The 17893-nt window shown below is 23.5% G+C and overlaps 2 protein-coding genes across 3 annotated transcripts in view; both read left to right on the top strand.

The window, feature by feature from the left end:
- Nucleotides 1-17893, top strand: part of LOC127290329 (histone H2A-like) — a 365622-nt gene that overhangs the window by 165683 nt on the left and 182046 nt on the right. The gene's annotated exons all lie outside the window — the stretch shown is intronic.
- LOC127290316 (uncharacterized) overlaps nt 1341-17893 on the top strand; it is a 192838-nt gene continuing 176285 nt past the window's right edge. Inside the window, exons 1-7 of one of the 2 annotated variants that reach the window (XM_051318808.1) lie at nt 1341-1696; nt 6632-7624; nt 12366-12622; nt 13028-13415; nt 15191-15437; nt 15698-15889; nt 16835-17519. In XM_051318808.1, coding sequence (XP_051174765.1) covers nt 6793-7624; nt 12366-12622; nt 13028-13415; nt 15191-15437; nt 15698-15889; nt 16835-17519 — 2601 coding nt within the window. In that variant the 5' untranslated portion in view covers nt 1341-1696; nt 6632-6792. The remainder of the gene's footprint in view (nt 1697-6631; nt 7625-12365; nt 12623-13027; nt 13416-15190; nt 15438-15697; nt 15890-16834; nt 17520-17893) is intronic. The other variant, XM_051318809.1, reaches the window with a different exon arrangement.

Here is a 17893-nt window from a genome sequence, read left to right on the forward strand (position 1 = left end):
TTCATAAAAAATAAAAACAAAATTTGTAAATAATTAGTAATTTTAGAATAATAAAATTAAAAATAGACTTTATTTTTAATTATTGAATTTAAAAATTCTAAATATTGAAGCAAACAAAAAAGATAGCAAATTAATTTAACAACTACAATTAAAACAATGTACGAAAGCAACATTTTTCATAATTTTAAAATTTTCATTTTTTTAATTATTGGCAAATGTAAAAAATAGTTTAATTATATTTCTTAATTAATTTAATACACTGATATTAATAATAATAATAATAATAATTTTGTTATTTGCATAATTAATATTTAATTAAAAACATTCAATTGATAAAATATTGTTTTTCAATAAGAGACAAACTTAAAAAATAATTAAATAATATTAATAATAAATAATTTTTTAAATATAATTATTATAATTATTTAATTTTTATTAAATTTATTTAAAATACAATTTTTTTTTCTTTGTATTTTAAATATAAAATTATAATAAATAAAAATATTTTAAATAGAATATACAACTATAAACAATAAATAAATATGTAAAATTGTAAGTAAATAATATTATTTACAATTAAACAAAAAATTGAATTTTTTTTTTTTAAATTTAGAAAAAAATATAATACAAAATTAAAACAATTTGTTAAAATAATTAACTATTTAAGTAATTATAATTTTTTTCAAAATTATATATAATTAAATAATTAATTACATTATAATACTCTGGATATTTTTTTTAAATTTGTTGAAAAAATTTTTTTATTATTTATTCTTTTAACTTTTATAATATAATTTTATTAACTTGAAATTCATTTTTAAAATAAATTCGACTAAAAATTAAAAATTAATTAACAAAAACTGTTTTTTTTATTATTTCTATTATATTTTTATATTGTATATTTCATTTATAAAAATATTATTTATAATATAATTTACATATATTTATATTAATATAAATATACTTTATTGATAAAAATATTATTTTATTTTCAAATAATCTTTATATTATTTCAAATTGACAAATTTTCTAAAAATATATATATTTTTTTATTATTCCGATAAGAGAGAGAGAAAGAGAGAGAAATATTTTAAAACGATAATTTTATTCATATATATTTATACAAATTAACTGCTATATTTTATTTTATTTTTTACTCGCTAATACCATTGAAACTATCGACCGCATTTTCTGATAATGCCAATAAACTAGGTAAACACTAAATATATTATTATTATTTCCACTGAGAATACATAATAATGTATTAATTTGAATTTACCGCTTATTTTAAAATCGATTGCGCATGTCCATAATGCGTTGATTGGTTAATGTGTATTTCGTGGCGCATCATGGGACATTGGGACATGGTACAAGATGGCGGTGGAGTGAGTTGCACTGTAGCCTCGTAAATGTATATTTTCTACTCGCCGGAGTTGTTTAAACATATTTAATTTAATCACAATTAGTCTGATACGCGATCGGACTGATTTAAACTGACGCGCATTCAATGTAAATATGAGTGTAAAGACGCGCAGCGACAAGGTGACACCCTGCAATTCGGTGTGGAGCTCGAGTACGTATGGCAGAGACTAGAGAAAATTCAAAAGATATAGATAAGCAAAATTTTTCACACGCTGCTGCTTGATTATACGATTCATCAGCAATGTTGTGGCATAATCATCGAAATTGTGAGAATGTGAGTGTAAAATTTAGTATAATTTAATTAATGTGTATATTCTATACTTGAGGGAAAACATGGTGTGCGCGTATTTCGGGAGCCACGATCGGTGTCCGGTCGTCTAAGTAAAAAAACCTAACGAAATAATTTCTTAATTTTTACCGTTTATCCACCAATTATTTACTGATCTCATCATTGTTAATCTACAAATTTTTACAATTTTTTTTTTTTTATTCAAGTGCAATGAAGGGGTTAAAACAAAAAAAAAAACGGGGCAAGTTTTCATTTTTGCCGACGCTTGAAAAAAATGTCCCACCATTATGAACCCGCAAAGTTCGTCTCGCCGAACAACTTATCGTGGTTCCTCGTAAAAGGAATTTCGGCCTACACGAATTATTTGACCATATACTCCCAATAGCCATGATTTCCGGGGATTTTAGGCAATGTGAAAAAAAAATTTTTTTCTCCAAAAATATATATGTAGAATATTTATGTGGAGGGGAAAAAAAATGGTAATCAAAAAATAGCTCATCTTTCGTTTGCAAGAAAGTTGGTGTGTGCAAGAGTGTTTTGCCCCCCGTGTTTTATATCTTAAAAAATCCATATTTTTCCGACTTTAGACGATTCATTTCTTGTCATTTTTTGGAAAAATTTCCCATTCTTGAATTCAATAATTCGTATATGTAATTTTCATCTAGACACATTTGAGGATGGGCCATGGGGATGATAAATCATTTCCACACATCTTTTCTTGCATCGGTTTTTCCACAATTTTAAGGTTAACTTTCGTTTTTATCGTGCAAGAAAATGCAGATACATACTTTTTTTTTTTTCGTAAATGTGTTTGTAAATCTAATTTTTATCAGGTTGAAAATATATTTTAAAAAAAGAATTTTAAACGAATGTATATTAAATGTAAATTAAATATATTAATATGTTTATAATTATGTAATTAAATTTTCTATAAATTATATAATTATGAGAAAATTGAAAAAAACGTCATTTCTCGAAGAAATAATAATCTAATTATTTTTATGTGTCAAATAACTAAATTTCACATAAATTATCTTCATTGTTTTTTTTTTTTTTTTTTTTTTTTTTGAAAAATTATAATGAAATTAAAATACTTGATATTTAAATTGTAAAACGAGATTTCTTTTTTATCAATTGTTAGTTTTTTTTTGTCTGATTAATTGATTCATTTTTTTTTTTTTTAATGGACAATTTTAATAGCCTTTAATGCCTTTAGCAGTATCGTGAAGCACAAATAAAAAGTTAGCATTTTCGTTTTAATAAATGATAGTAACTGGAATCGTTGCGATACGTAGGCAAATTCCTATTACACCTTAATTGCTTGTGCCCATATGTTTAAGCTTTATTACCCACATTCCTCTTGTTTGTTCAGTTTTCTTCAAAGAACGCTGTATATTCAAAAAGCACAGCTGTTCTTTCGTTAGCTCACTGTCAGAAAGTTGAAAAATGGAGAGTTTAGTGAACTTCTTTTTTCATCTAAGTGTTTTTTTTTTTTTTTTTAACTTCTATTTCTCTTTTTTTCGTTCATTTTTTACTTTTAATCGTAATTTCCTATTTGATTAAAAAAAAAAACTAACCTCAAAAATTCGTTTTTCAAATATTTGCAAAAATTTGAATTTAAATAATTAAATTTAAATTTTAGTCTATTAATTAGAATTGAATATTATTAATCAATTTTATTTGTTTTCTTACATGTGTTTAGTTAATAAAATTAAATTGTAAATAATCAAAGGAAAGTCAGAGGGAATTTCTAATATTTTTCCTCAAGGGCGAAAATTTTGTGGAAAAATAATTGAATTTCTACTGACCTTGTTTTTATTATTTACAACTCAATATTATTATTATATTGCTAAATTTTCAATTAAAATTTTTTTTTATTATTTTATATATAAGAAATTCTAAAAAAAAAAAATAATTTCAATGTTCGACATTCAATCGATACTTGATATATCTAATATTAAAGTTATTTGACGTTTTATATAACAAGCGAACGATATTTAATTTAATTTCATATTTTTATGGCTTTTTTTCTTATATTTTAATTTAATGTTACGCTTGACGTTAAAGAAATATCATCTTTTTTCCATTTTAATATCATGTAACGTAATGCATACTCCCATTTTTTTTTTTTTTTTTTTTTATTCGTAAATTAGCGAAAAATTCTGAACGTTCAAATGGAACGAAATATTTTTTTTTTCAATCCTATAAATTATTAAAAATTAAGATGGCAAATGTAAAATAAAACAGTAAATTAAATTATTAAATTAATCATTTTTTTTTTTAGATATTTAAAACAATATTTTCTAATAAAATTCGTACGTAAAGAAATTGCAAAAAAAAAATTGCGTTCATTTGAACGTTCAAAACTTTTGGCTCATATTCGTCATTGATTTTTGTGTTTTAATATTTTAAGAAATCGATAATAATTTTTTTAGATTAATAAATCAAACCAGGTCACATGTATCTGAATGTTTTATATATTTTATATTTATGTTTCTTCAATTTATTGAATCGTCAATATTTTACTATCAATAGGCGTTGAATTTTTTTTTTTTTTTTTTTATTACAAAAAGTTTGTCTCGATATTAAAGAATTATATTTAATCAAGTAATGACCAAGAGAAACAAACATTGATATATTAAGATATAAAAATTTGTAAAAAGAATAGTAAACATTTAAATTAGAAAAAATGTTTTTATGTATATAAATATTTTTTTAAACCAAATTTTGTATAAAAAATATTTTTTTTAAACCAAATTTTGTATAAAAAATTCTTTTCTTTTTACTTTTAATCGTATAAAAAAAGTGTTGAAATTTTTTTTACATGTTTTTAATGTTTTTTTTTTTAAATGTATTAATAGACTAAGTTTGTATATTAATAGGCACACGATATAAGTATTTCTTTTTATCCATCATTGAGGAAAAAGGGTCACAGCTGCACCCAAATCAACTTATTTGCATACAATAGAGTTTGTTTAGATATTTTTGAATCATAGTTTTGTATGCTCTGTTTCAAATGAAATATATTTAATTTTTTTTTCATCTTTTTTTATAACTCTATTTTTAACGAAGCAAAAAAAAACCGGTTTCTTTGACAAATAGAATAAATCATTTTTACAAGATTCATATAATTTTTTTTTTTATTATTATTATTTTCTTTTGGCAACTTATATGCAATCGTTTATTAGTAATCATTATAGAAGTGGTAAAAAGTTGACAATTTTAGACTTTGACTTGTAATTGCTGATAATTAAAAACAAGTTTAATTTAAATTGTCAACGATTGATTTATAAAAATTATGGCAGACGGAAAAAAATTTTATTTTTAAGATTTTTTTTAATTTTAAAAGATTTGAATCACTTTTTGAATGGAAAAAAAATTGTTAGTTTTCAAAAAAAAAATAATTTTATTTAAGCTGGCGAAAATTTTATTTTTTAAATTAATTTTTGCTGTGTAATTTTGGTATTTCAATTTTTTTTCCTAATTTTCAAAAAAAAATTAAAATTTAAAAAAAAATAGGTGATACTTTTTGTTTCTTCGGGAAAAAAAAAATTAATTACTTTTTTATCAGCTTATAATTTATATGAATAATTAAAGAAAAATTTGTATTTAATAACACATCAATATTGTGTTAATTTATTTAATAATTTGCGATTAATCGCTGTTTATTTAGAAATATACTCGTTAAAAAAAGATTACAAAAAAATAAAAAAATGAAAATTAAATATTAATGTCTTTTTAATAATTATTTGATAATTATTTTGTAACAAAGTATAACAAGAATGATTTACGGTGGTAAAAAATTTTTTTAAGGACAATACAGGTAACATTTTTGTTCACTTGTCATCGATATCAATGTATTATTATTAGCTTTGAAGAAGGTTATGCTAACAAGGGAGTGCTAACATCTAAAAGTTTTTCACAGTCGATACTTTGTCTTAATACAAAGTAATGTTTTTTTTTCCTTCTAAATATTTTTCAATAATGAATTCGTCAATTTTAGTTTTCAATGCGATAATGAAAAAATTGTCTCATTTCATTCTTCATTAATTCTTTTTTATTTTGCGAGTTATGAAGGAAAAATTTAATTACTACTTCTTTAGGTACAAATTTTATTACAAAATATTGGTTTTTGTGCCAAAAAATAAAATAATAATTTAAATTTTATTTTTAAAATATTGGTTTTTGTATCAAAAAACTAAATAAATATTTAATTTATTTTTCATTGCAGTAGTAATTTAAAAAAAAAATTAATAACAAAAAAATTCATTTGAACGTTCAGAATTTGTAAAAACTTGAGTTCTTTGCATTTTATTCCCTTGAAGTTTAAAAAGTAAAAAAAAAAAATATATTGTCATTAAATTTAAATAATATGAAAGTTTGAAGAATTGCATAATTATCTTGTGTTGTTAAGATTGCACATATATTCTAAGCGAGTGTAATTTCATAACGTAGAAAAATATTTTATAGTAAATAATTTTTTTTTTCTTTTTTTACGTGAAGTTATAATAAAATTTCTTTCTATTTGAGTTATTAAGTTTTTATTAAATTACTATTTCTATATTTATTTGAGAGGAATTATAAAATATTTAAAATACCATTTAGTTATAAAAATTATTCCTTAATTGAAATTGTTCTCGAGAATTCGAAAATTCACCTTTCAAAAAAATTTTTTTTCTATTTCATTTGACATCATTCTTTCAATAGCTTTTCACTGAGATCCAGAATCTTGGGTTTTATTTACAAAGCGTCATAGAGAACTGAGAAGACAATTCACTTAAGTTAACAGATCTGTGCAAATATTGTACATATTTACTTCAAATATATAGACATTTCGTGCTTTTTATTTTTTTTTTTTTAAATATAAAGAATTTACCATTTAAATAATAATTATTTAATTGAAAAAAATATCTGTTTCAGAAAAGTGCAACAGTTTGTAGAGACGTTAATGTGATTGCTCACTGATATGGTATTGTTGTATCGTATGGAGAAGAGAGAAAAATAAAAATAGAAAATAAAAAAAAAAAAAAAAAAAAAACAACAGGGAATATTGTTGGTGATAATACTGATGATTTCCTGACATGATGGAAAGTAAATTGTATGTGAAAAATGAGCCGGGACTTGAAGGGCAATCACTTGCTGCAATGCAAGGGAATCCTCCTCCTCCTCCTTTATCAGCGTCAACATTACCAACGGATGATGGATTATTACCACGAATATGTTTTGTTTGCGGTACATTGAGCCATAATGAGCAATATTGGCTAAGAGTGAAACAAACTCCAGGCTCAGCTCCAAATGAGCCATTTTTTCCATTTTTAGAGACACACGAACCGCCGGTCGGCTATCGTGGCGAAGGTGTGAGAAGTGGAGCCATAAAGGCATGTAGTCTCTGTTATACATTACTTCTTCAACAATGGGATAGCTATGAGCGTGATGCTCGACCACATAATCAACGTATTTATTGGTTAAAAAGATGTGACGGTGGGCCATTCACAGGTGCTGAAATGGCCCTACAAGGTGAATATGCGGCACAAGTTCTTGGTTTAACGAATGAACAAACAAGACAGGAAAATAGTGGAGGTGGTGGTAGGCCAGTTGGTATTTCACCACGATTACCGGCAAATTCACCATCGCCAAGAATTGAACTACCAACAAGTAGACCACCATCGAATTCATTGGAATTATCAAGGCCACAGCATCTTAATAGCAGCGAAACTGCCAGGCACATTGAACAGGCAAGGCTCACTATGGAGTCACCCCATCAGAAATTACAATCACCGCATCAAAGACTGCAAAGTCCACGACAACATGTTGTTGAGGAACCAAGAATTTCCAATGAGGCTGCACTTGACTTGCGACATGCACCAAGAAGTTCACCTGTACCGCAACCCACCTTACCACCTCAACCACAAGGTACAAATTTTTTATTTACAAATTATATTTCCTCTATTGAAGAGAAATTATTATTATTAAACTTAGTCGAAAGATGCATTGCGAGCAAGAAAATCTCTTTTTAAAGTCAATGAAGTTTAAATGAAAAATTTATTTATTATTTTTCGGATGAAAAAATATTTTTTTTTCCATCATTCAAACTTTACTAAGTTTTTTTTCATATATACTCGTTTCAGATTTTATTCTGCTAAATTACTCACAATTTTTTATGATAATTTCAGATTGATTTTAAAAATCAAAAAATAATTCTGTTGAATTAATTTTTGACTATTGGGATTTTCTGTTAAATTAATATTCGAAAAGATAAATATTCTTAATATTTTTTTCTAATCTTCTTTCTGGTTAATTGGGATTCTTTTGAATTACTATTTTGTAAAATTAATATTCTACGAAACTGTTTTTCGCATAAATTTGAGATTCGATTAAATTGAATTTCTGGTTAATTAATTTTCGTCTAAATAAAAAATTCTGCAAACATTGATAACAATCGGTTAATGAGCCAAAAGTTTTGAACGTTCAAATGAATGAAATTTTTTTTTTTTGGCAACTTCTTTAAGTACGAATTTTATTACAAAATATTGTTTTAAATATATAAATAGAAGTTATTTTATTTAATAATTCTTTAATTTACTCTTTCATTTTACATTGTTATCATAATTTTTAATAATTTATAGATTAAAAAAAATATTTCGCTCATTTGAACGTTCAAAACTTTTGGTTCATTCGGTTGAATGGAAATTCTGTACAATTTTTTTTTTCTGCAAAATTAAGATTCTTTTAAACTACAATTGGGCAAAAATAATAATTTTCTATTAAATTCTATTAAAATATAATTCTAAAAAAAAATAATTTTAGTGCGTCTCCAAATTATTATTTAACAGAAATTCCATTATTCAATTGAATTTCTATAGTACAGAATTATTACTTAAGCAAATTTACAATTTTACAGAATTTATTTTATCGAATTTGAATATGTCAGTATTATTATTTGCTCGAATTTTCATTAGAATAGTCATTTTAAAGAATTTTTAATTTAACAAAAACAATATTTTTAATAAAAATTCTAACAAATTAATTTTAGAATTTAATCATGCGCCTCATGCACCTTGACATAACCTTAAACTGAAAATTGATTTTATCATACAAATAAAACTACAATTCAAATGAATTTTAACTTTAAAATTTTAAAACTAAATTTTGAAATATACAGTTATACAATTTTCGAAAAAAAAGTTATTTTCAACTAAAATTTACTGTCAAATAATTTATTTCACATTTTTTGTTTTTGAAATTAAAAATGAAACATTTGTAATTTTTATTCATTTTTAATTTAACAAAATTTGAAATTTAAAAGAATTTTTCTAGTTTAAATTTTCATTGAAACGATTATTTGACGGAATTTTCATTTGAACGTTTTTTTATTTATTCAAATTTTAATTAAACAAAATCTACATTTAATAGAATTTTTTGTTAAATTTAAATTGTTATTTACCTGAATTTACATTTGATTTGCTTTGTTTTCTAAATGAGATATATATCTTTTGAAATCAAAAATAAAAATTATTTTTTTATTTATTACTGAACAGTTAGATCTATATTAATTAAAATTCTTATTTTAATTATTCTCGATTTTATGTCTTTTCGATCGTCTGGCTCACAATGCATTTTTACGAACTGGCAAAGATTATATTTAATAAAATAGAATCTATGACTATTCCCCTTACTTAAAAAAAATTAAATTCATCGAATTTACAGTGGATAGATTTTTTAAAAATCGAAATAAAATTAATTTTTTTATATTTACAAATAAATAAATTAATTAATCATATTAATTTTTTTTTATTTTGTCAAACCATTTAAAAAGTTTTATTTTAAAACAAATGCTTTATTGTATTAAACTAACAATGACATTGGATTGTACAGATAAAACAACAAGAAAAACGTGTTTTTTCATTTAAATGGATTTTATTAAATTTTTTCTTTTTGTAAAGAAATTGTATATACAAATTATTACGATTAAATATACAATAATGCAATAATTATACAGTAAAAAAAAAATTATTCAAGTCCAAATGTGATTTTACCATAAATGAAAATATTGATGCAAATAGAGAAATTTAATTTTTAAAACGCAATTTTTATGATTAATAGTAAAATACATATACAATGTCTCGCGCGTGTAAATAATTTTTTATTTTACGATATAATTAAAAACTAATAACAAAATGTCGTAAACACTAAAGTAATATACAAAACTTGGTACTTAGTGTGGCTGACATAAATGATTTAATAACTTTAATGATATTAATTATAATTTGTAATCATTTGTTGATAAACACTCAGAAAACTTCCTTCTTCCTGGGATTCAAGATATGAATTGTCGATATGAAAATAGCTTGTGAAAAAAAAGACAAAAATGACTCGTATGTAAATGAAACCTTTTTTTAAAAATTTTTTTTTTCATTTATAAAATTACAGGTCTCTAAATTTTCAATTTCAATAACAAATTATCAGCACTGAACGTTATATAAAATTTCATTTTTAATCTTGTTTCTTTTACGATCTTAACTTTTCAATTTTCAGTTAATTATCAACCATTTTTTTTCTAAAAATATTTTACGAATTTTAAATAATTTTTAAAAATTTAATTTTGTATAATATACCATATTTTTGTATCCTTTCATTTTTTTTCTTTTTAAAGGAGAAAAAAATTTAATCATTTTTTGTTTTTCCTTTTCAAAAAAAAAAAAAAAAATTGGCGCCAGTTTTGTGTTAAAAATTTTTTTTCTCACAGTGATATCAAATCAAAAATAGGGGTCAAAAAAAAAAAGAAAAAGAAAAAAAAAATGTAGACAGAGCTTGAAAAAGTCGATAAACTCTTACCGAAGCTGGAATCTTCGTGTCATCGCCTACTATATGTTTTATCCAATGACCTCTGACTTGAAAAAAAAATTCCGTTATGACGATGAAAACTTAGCGCGCTAACTCTCTCAAAGTTGATTCTATACCTAATTATTAAAGCTGACCTGTTGTCGATTAATTGGATAGTTATCAAAGGTCAATAATATGACTTAAGAGTCTTAAGACATTATTTTAATACGGTGAAAAAAATCCGTTTGTTCTTTGTATAATCAAAATATGACCTGATTACGCGTTATCCTCTTTCTCTCTTTGAATATAGATTTTGGTGCGACTTTTATTATTTATTTTTGTTTGTTTCATTATTTCAAATTTATTTTGATAGTCATTTAAAATTTCGTTTATTTTATTTTCAATTGATTATAAAATTAAAATACAAATTTTAAGTTAAAAACAAAAAAAAAATTGTTTAAATTTATTAAAAAATTTTATACTTTGGGAGTTTTTTTTTAAAAAAAGGCAGTTAATGAAATTGAAGATTTGGAATATGAGTAAGGATCCGATTTCTAGTGGGCAATGTTACATTGCTTGCGATTCACTTTATGTGCGACAATTATTATCTTTGAAGGTGAAAAAAAAAACTTGCGGAAAAAAAATTTTTTAATTGTAATATAATTTATGTATATAAAAATTTTGTTAAACAAAGAAGTGGAACGAAATTATTTATAAAAATAAATTAATTTTTATTACAATAAAAACGAAAAAAAAGTAATTTTAATTCTAAAAATATTGTTTTATGTTTCTTTATTTACATTTTTTTTTTTTTTATCTACCGGAAATGAAATTTTTTTGTAAAAATACTTTTTTCATTAATTCATTTTTTGATTAAATAGAAAAATAATTTTTACGATTTTTTTTTTATAGTAAAAAAAAAGCGGGGGGGAAAAGTGAGTAAATATATATAATTTTTGAATGGATTTACTGAGAATTTAGCATTTAAGCCTGTTAAATCGAGAACATATCACTATTTGGTATAATGTTGATCGCGGATAAACGAATCTGGTACTTATTTACGTTGGCCTTAGCGTTTCTCCATTCGCCAATATAAACTTTGTGAGTAAAGGTTAATAGTTTTACAGATAAGACCGCGAAAATCGTAGAACGCATAATTCATTCAATGAGAACGTTCCACTTGGGCATTTTGCTTTGCTCTGCTGCGCGAAAGCTATATAACACACAATCTGGCAATTCTTTTTAATTTGTTTCTTTTAAAAAAAAAAAGTGTTTTCTTTTATGTGATCAGTGCTATTAAAAAAAAAAATTAATTCAATCAGAAAATTTTAAAATAATAATAACAATAATAAAAATAATAACAACAATGAGTGTTTTTGAAGATAATTTATCTAATGACGAAATTTAGACATTTTGCGTGTGTTGTGAACAAAAAAAAAAAACAAAAGGAATGTAATTGAAAATAAAAAGTGAATAACAGGAAGAAGAAAATCTGTGATTTTTGAAAATAATATTTATAATAAGAAAAAAATTGAATAAAAGGAAGAATCATGAAGGAAAAAATTGATAAAAATTATCAGTGATTTTCAAGATGTTTATGTTTTTTTTTTCACATGAGTTAGTTTATTTTTTTTTTTTAATTTTTTATTTATTGAATGTTTTTCTTTTTCTTTTGTTTAAAGTAATTATTTTTCAAGTACCAATTTTTTATTTTATTTTTACAAAAAAAGTCAATTTAGTAAATTAATAAAAAAAAATGACAAGATTTGTAGAATTTTTTTTTTTATTTAAAAAAAAAATCAATGTACTGGAACAATGTGTATTTTTTCAGCAATCTATAGCGGAGGTTCTTCATCAAGCGGTGGTACAGACATTTTGGATTTGTCAATGCCTGACAAAAATTCAGTGACCGAAGTTTGCTACGTGTGTGGAGATGAATTCAAAAGAGGCTCACTTAGTCACATAGCGGCAAAGCCACTGCCAAGTCAACCCCATCCTTCTTCCAGTCCACCGCCATTTTTTCCCTCGCTTATGCTACATCCTAGACCAAGCAGGAGTAGGCCAATGGATAGTGCTGGTCGTGTACAGGTAAAAATAAATCTCAATTTAAAATTAAAAGGTCATTTTTGACATTCACAAATGTTGATTTTTCAATTTTTTTTTTTTCACACAGTTGATTGAGCAAATTGAGTATTTACCTGACTAGAAATTTATATCGAACAAATATTGATACCTCACGTGTTCATGTATTACAAATCAAAGTGTCCATCGACCCTTAAAAAATTTAAATCACTTTGAATTGAATTAATTAAAATTAACAAATTAATTGAATTTTTCAAAAATTTTATAAAATAATATTTATTGTTTAAAATACAATAAAAATCTCAGTTTAATATAAAATTATAATTATAATCGTAACGTATATGAAAAAAAAACGTTACGAATGTTTTTTTTTCGATAAATATTGAATTTATTTTCTCTTTTCTTTTTTAGGCTTGTTCAGCGTGTCAAAATCATCTTTTACAACAATGGAAAAATTATACACGTCAGGGTGTTCCGCACAGTAATCGAGATTATGCTCTACGTAAACGACAAGCGCCAGCAATGGATACAACAACATTTATTTGTTACACTTGCGCTTTGGAATATCCTTCATCCAGTATTAGATTGCTTTATTGTTGTCCGAATCCAGAGAAAGAGGCATATTTTCCATTTATTTGTTCTCTGAGGCCACCGCCTGGCGCGAGTCCCATTAGTCCTCAGGGAATGGTTCAAGTTTGCTCGATTTGTTATAAAGCCATTCCTCAAAAGCATCAAGTTTTTGGTGGTGAAAATCATGAACCACAAGCAATTGTTCAAACAACTGAATTCAGACAACAAGGTAAAAAGATGTATTCAATTTTTACAAATTTTTTTAATTAAATTATTTTCATTTTAATTAGAAAAGTTACTGGTCTTAAATTGTACGACTTTTTCAATTTATTTTAATAAAAGGCAATTTTTTGTTACTTATTTAACAAAATAAAATTAAAAATCAATTAATTTATTAAATTAAAAACAAAATACTTACGTGATCTTTTTTTTAGTATAAACTGTAGATGTTTCAAAATTTAATTATTTTGAAAAATTTGAATCTAAAAAGTCTTTGCAAAATTAATTATTTTCAATAATTTTAATCAAAATTCTTTTAAAATTCAATTTTTTAAAAATATTTTTCAATTAAAAATTCTCTAAAATTTTGATTATTGCCTAAAATTCTTTTAAAAAAAATCTTTTGGAATTCAAATATACAAAATTTTCAAAATCTCCTGTTTAATTAATTCTAAAAATATTTTTCTTCTGAAATTCAATTATTTTTTAAATTTCTATTTAAATTTCTATTTAAATTTCTTCGCTGAGTTAATTATTTTTTATAATTTTATTAATGAAGATCTTTTAAAATTCAATTATTTAAAATATTTTTTTAACTATTTATTGTTTGTAATTTGTAAAAAAAATTCTTTAGCAATTTAATTTTACAAAAATTTCAATTTAAAATCTATAAACTTGTTACAAAATGGGAAATATTAAATTAGATTGAATTTTTATCAAGTTTAAAATAAAAAACTGATTCTATTGCAATTTTTATAATTAATTTTTCTCACAATATTAAAATTCAATAAAAATTTAATAATGTTGTCTTTCTAGGTAACATTATCAATATATGTTTTAAAATATTTAGAATCTATATTCTTTTCTTCGTAGAAGAAAAAGTGTTTTTTTTTTTTTTAATATAATGTCATGCTGAAAGTAGAAATTTCTGACGAAAACTTGTTAGAGATTTTAATAATAAATTTTTATATCGACTAGAAACATCGCTTTTATCCCCTTTTTCTATAGTTATTACACCGAGGGATAAAGTATTCAATTTTTTTTAAATTAAATTTTTTAGTATCTTGTTGAGAATTTTAATAGTTTGTTAAAATAAGTTAATTTTTAATATGTTAATAATATTATTATTATTATTAGGTATTATTACTATTATTTCGATTATTATTTAATAATAAAATTTTTATTTTTTCAGTAGTTAAGATTTAAGTTTAAATTTTTTCACACAAAAATTGAATATTTTATAAGCAATTACAAAATTTATTATTAACATTTGGAAAAATTAAAATTTTTCTTTGTAATTTTAAATAATAATCTTTTTATTTGAGATAATTTTATAAAGTTATTACAATTGATTTTTTATATTTATATATAAAATTTAATATGTTTAGAATGTTTACAACATTTACTCATGATCAACGATTGAAAACAAAAAATTATTTTTTTTTTGTGAAAATATTAATCACTTATTTACCTACTAATTTTCTTTTAAATTATTGATTGAGAAATGATACAAAAAATTACAATAATTACAATAATTTGAATTTTATTTAAATTTGAAATAAATAGAATATTAAGAATTTTTTTTTTTTGAAATCTTTAAGATCTTAAAAATTTGTCTTTGTTCGATTCTAAAATATTTGAAAGAAATTTTCTTAATATTTCTATTGAATTATTCTTATTAAGGGATTATTAAAACTAATTTAATACCTAATAATAATAATAATAATAATAATAATAATAGTTATTTGAAATAAAATATTTATTAAGTAATTTTTGACATTTTAGGACCATCTCCACGACCTGCAGTTGCAAAATCTCCAGCAAATTCAGCAACAGGTAGTGATATCAGATTTAAACCATATGACTTGAACAAATCATCAAGTAAATCGCGTACCGCAAGTGTCAAGGGTGCGAGTTCAAGTCAACGCAATTCTCCTAATAATGGTCCAGCTGAAAATGGTACAGTTGCTCTTGGTCAAAACTACAGATGTTATATTTGTGAGAGACTTTATCCTCGCACTCATATGGAATGGTTAGTTTTTAATTTAAATATTATGAAAAAATTTCGGTAAATTTAAATGAAAATATTTTTTCTTTTATAATAAATTTATGAATTTAAAAAAAAAATTATTGAGCTTTTGTTTTTTTTTTTTTTTATGTAAAACTTTCAAAGCTTTGAATTTTTTTGTTGAAAATTTATCAAATTATCGCAATATTGTTTTTTTAATTTATAATATAAGAAATTGAGAAAAAGAGAATTGAAATTAACTGTAATTTTTGTTATTTATTTAGGTTATCAACGAGTCCAGAAGGTATGAATTCACATGCGATGCATTTTCCATGTTTGAGAAGTATGGTGAGAACTTCGGAAAATGCTTGTATGGATAGTCATGGAAGGGTATTGGCATGCAGTCATTGCGTTAATCATTTGGCTCAACAATGGGAAAATATGGACGCCGAAAGAGTTCCTTTAGAACGTCGAAGGTTGGTTGCTTTTTTTTCTTTATTTTACATTTTCTTCAATGTTTCATTTCGTTTTTAATGAAATTAATATTTTCAATGTTCAATTTTCTTCAAATTGAAATTTTTAATAGTACCTAAAGAAATTTAAGTAAAGAATTATTCTGAAAAAATTATTTTACTATAAAGAATAAATAAATAAATAATAATAATAATAGATAAATTTAATTAATTTATTTTAGAATTTACGGACTATTGACCCTTTACAGAAAAATAAGAAAATATATAAATTTAAACGATAAACGTACTTAAACGTTAATTAAAGAAATAATAAATGAAACCTTTTTTTTCCATATGGAAACAAATATTTGGGAATAAAATTTCTTTTCGTGGAAAATTAAAAAATTTTGTACATTTTTATTAATCTTTTCGACATTAATTGAAATATTTTTTAAATTCAATTATTGTTTAAATTTTGTAAAAAAAAAAAGTTCAATTATAATTTATTAAAGTTTCGATTTAAAATCTGAAATTCAATTATTTTGAAAGATTTTAACTTTAAATTTTCAAAAATTTAATTATTTCTAAAATTCTTTAGAAAATTAATTGTTTGTTAATAATAATAAAATATTTATTATCTAATGGTTTTTTTAAAAAATAAGAAATCGACTTTTCTTGTATTGTAAATTGACAAAAACGTCTTTTTTCTACGTCTAAATTCGATCCGAGGCCTAAAAAACCAAAAATTAAATGTATTTAGATATTAATAATTTATAATGAAAAAAGATTAAAAATAATTTAATCTTGTACATTTAATATATTTTTGTCATTTAAATTTATTAAAATAGTACCTAGAATAAATTTTTAACCTGGGAAACCAGAAAAAGTCCTGGAATTTTATTTGGAAAAAGTGCTAGACATCCTGTAAAATTAATTACAGTTTAAAAATTATATTTTTTTTCATTACAGATACGATATTCCTAGTCCACATCCAAATGGCGATGTGAGTCGTTCAATTGCCACACCGCCAAGTTCAAGCTCAGACAGAACTTTCGGCAGTAATCCCGGAACATCGAGCAGTTCAATTTATTGCTTTTTATGTGGATTACATAGTGATCTTACACTCGCTCGTGTATTATATGGAAGACCACAGGGTCGTAATGCACCATTTTTCCCAGAATTATTGCGACATCAATCGCCAACAAATGCTGAACAACTTCGTGAGGATGGCTCAGCGCTTGTTTGTACATTTTGCTATCATACACTATTGGCGCAATGGCGCCGTTATGAATCATTAACTGGCGCACAACAAGTAAATCCTCAGGATCGACAATACAATACTCATGATTATTGTTGTTACGTGTGTGGCATTACAACTTATAGAAAACGTGTACGAGCATTGCCTGTTAAAGATTTTCCATTTTTGAGGTATCATCGACAACCTGATAAAAGTTTATTATTGGAAAATGGTGATTTTGCTGTGGTTTGTCTTGATTGTTATGAGACATTGAGAACGCAGAGTCTTGAATATGAACGATGGGGTTTGCCTGTTGAGAAACGTGAATATAATTGGATTGTACAACCACCGCCGCCTGAAGATAGTCCTGAGGCTGCAATTGCACGATTACCATCTGGAGAACGTTCGGAGAAGGTGGTGAGTTTATTTATTTACAGTATTTAAAAAGGGTGAGAAAATAAATACGACTTTTTCCAACTTTTTTCGAATTATTTTAATAAAATGCGCGACTTTTTCGATTTTTTTTACAGTTTTTAAAAAAAAATTTTAAACAAAATACGTTTTTTTTAATATACAATGCAGATATTTTTCAGATCTTCTTTATTTCAATTATTTAACAAATTTTTAACTGAAATTCTTCACTAAATTAATTCTTTTCAAAAATTTTTATGAAATTGTACGAAGCTGAAGTACGCAACGTTTATGATAAACGATTTTTTAAAGAAATAATTTTTTTAAATGAAAAATTCTATAATTTTTCACCTAAAAAATATTTCTTGTAGTTTTCAGTA

Source organism: Leptopilina boulardi, unplaced genomic scaffold, assembly GCF_019393585.1.
Source record: "Leptopilina boulardi isolate dan_hultmark-lab unplaced genomic scaffold, ZJU_Lbou_2.1 LbouV2_59, whole genome shotgun sequence".
NCBI classification, from domain to species: Eukaryota; Metazoa; Arthropoda; class Insecta; order Hymenoptera; family Figitidae; genus Leptopilina; species Leptopilina boulardi.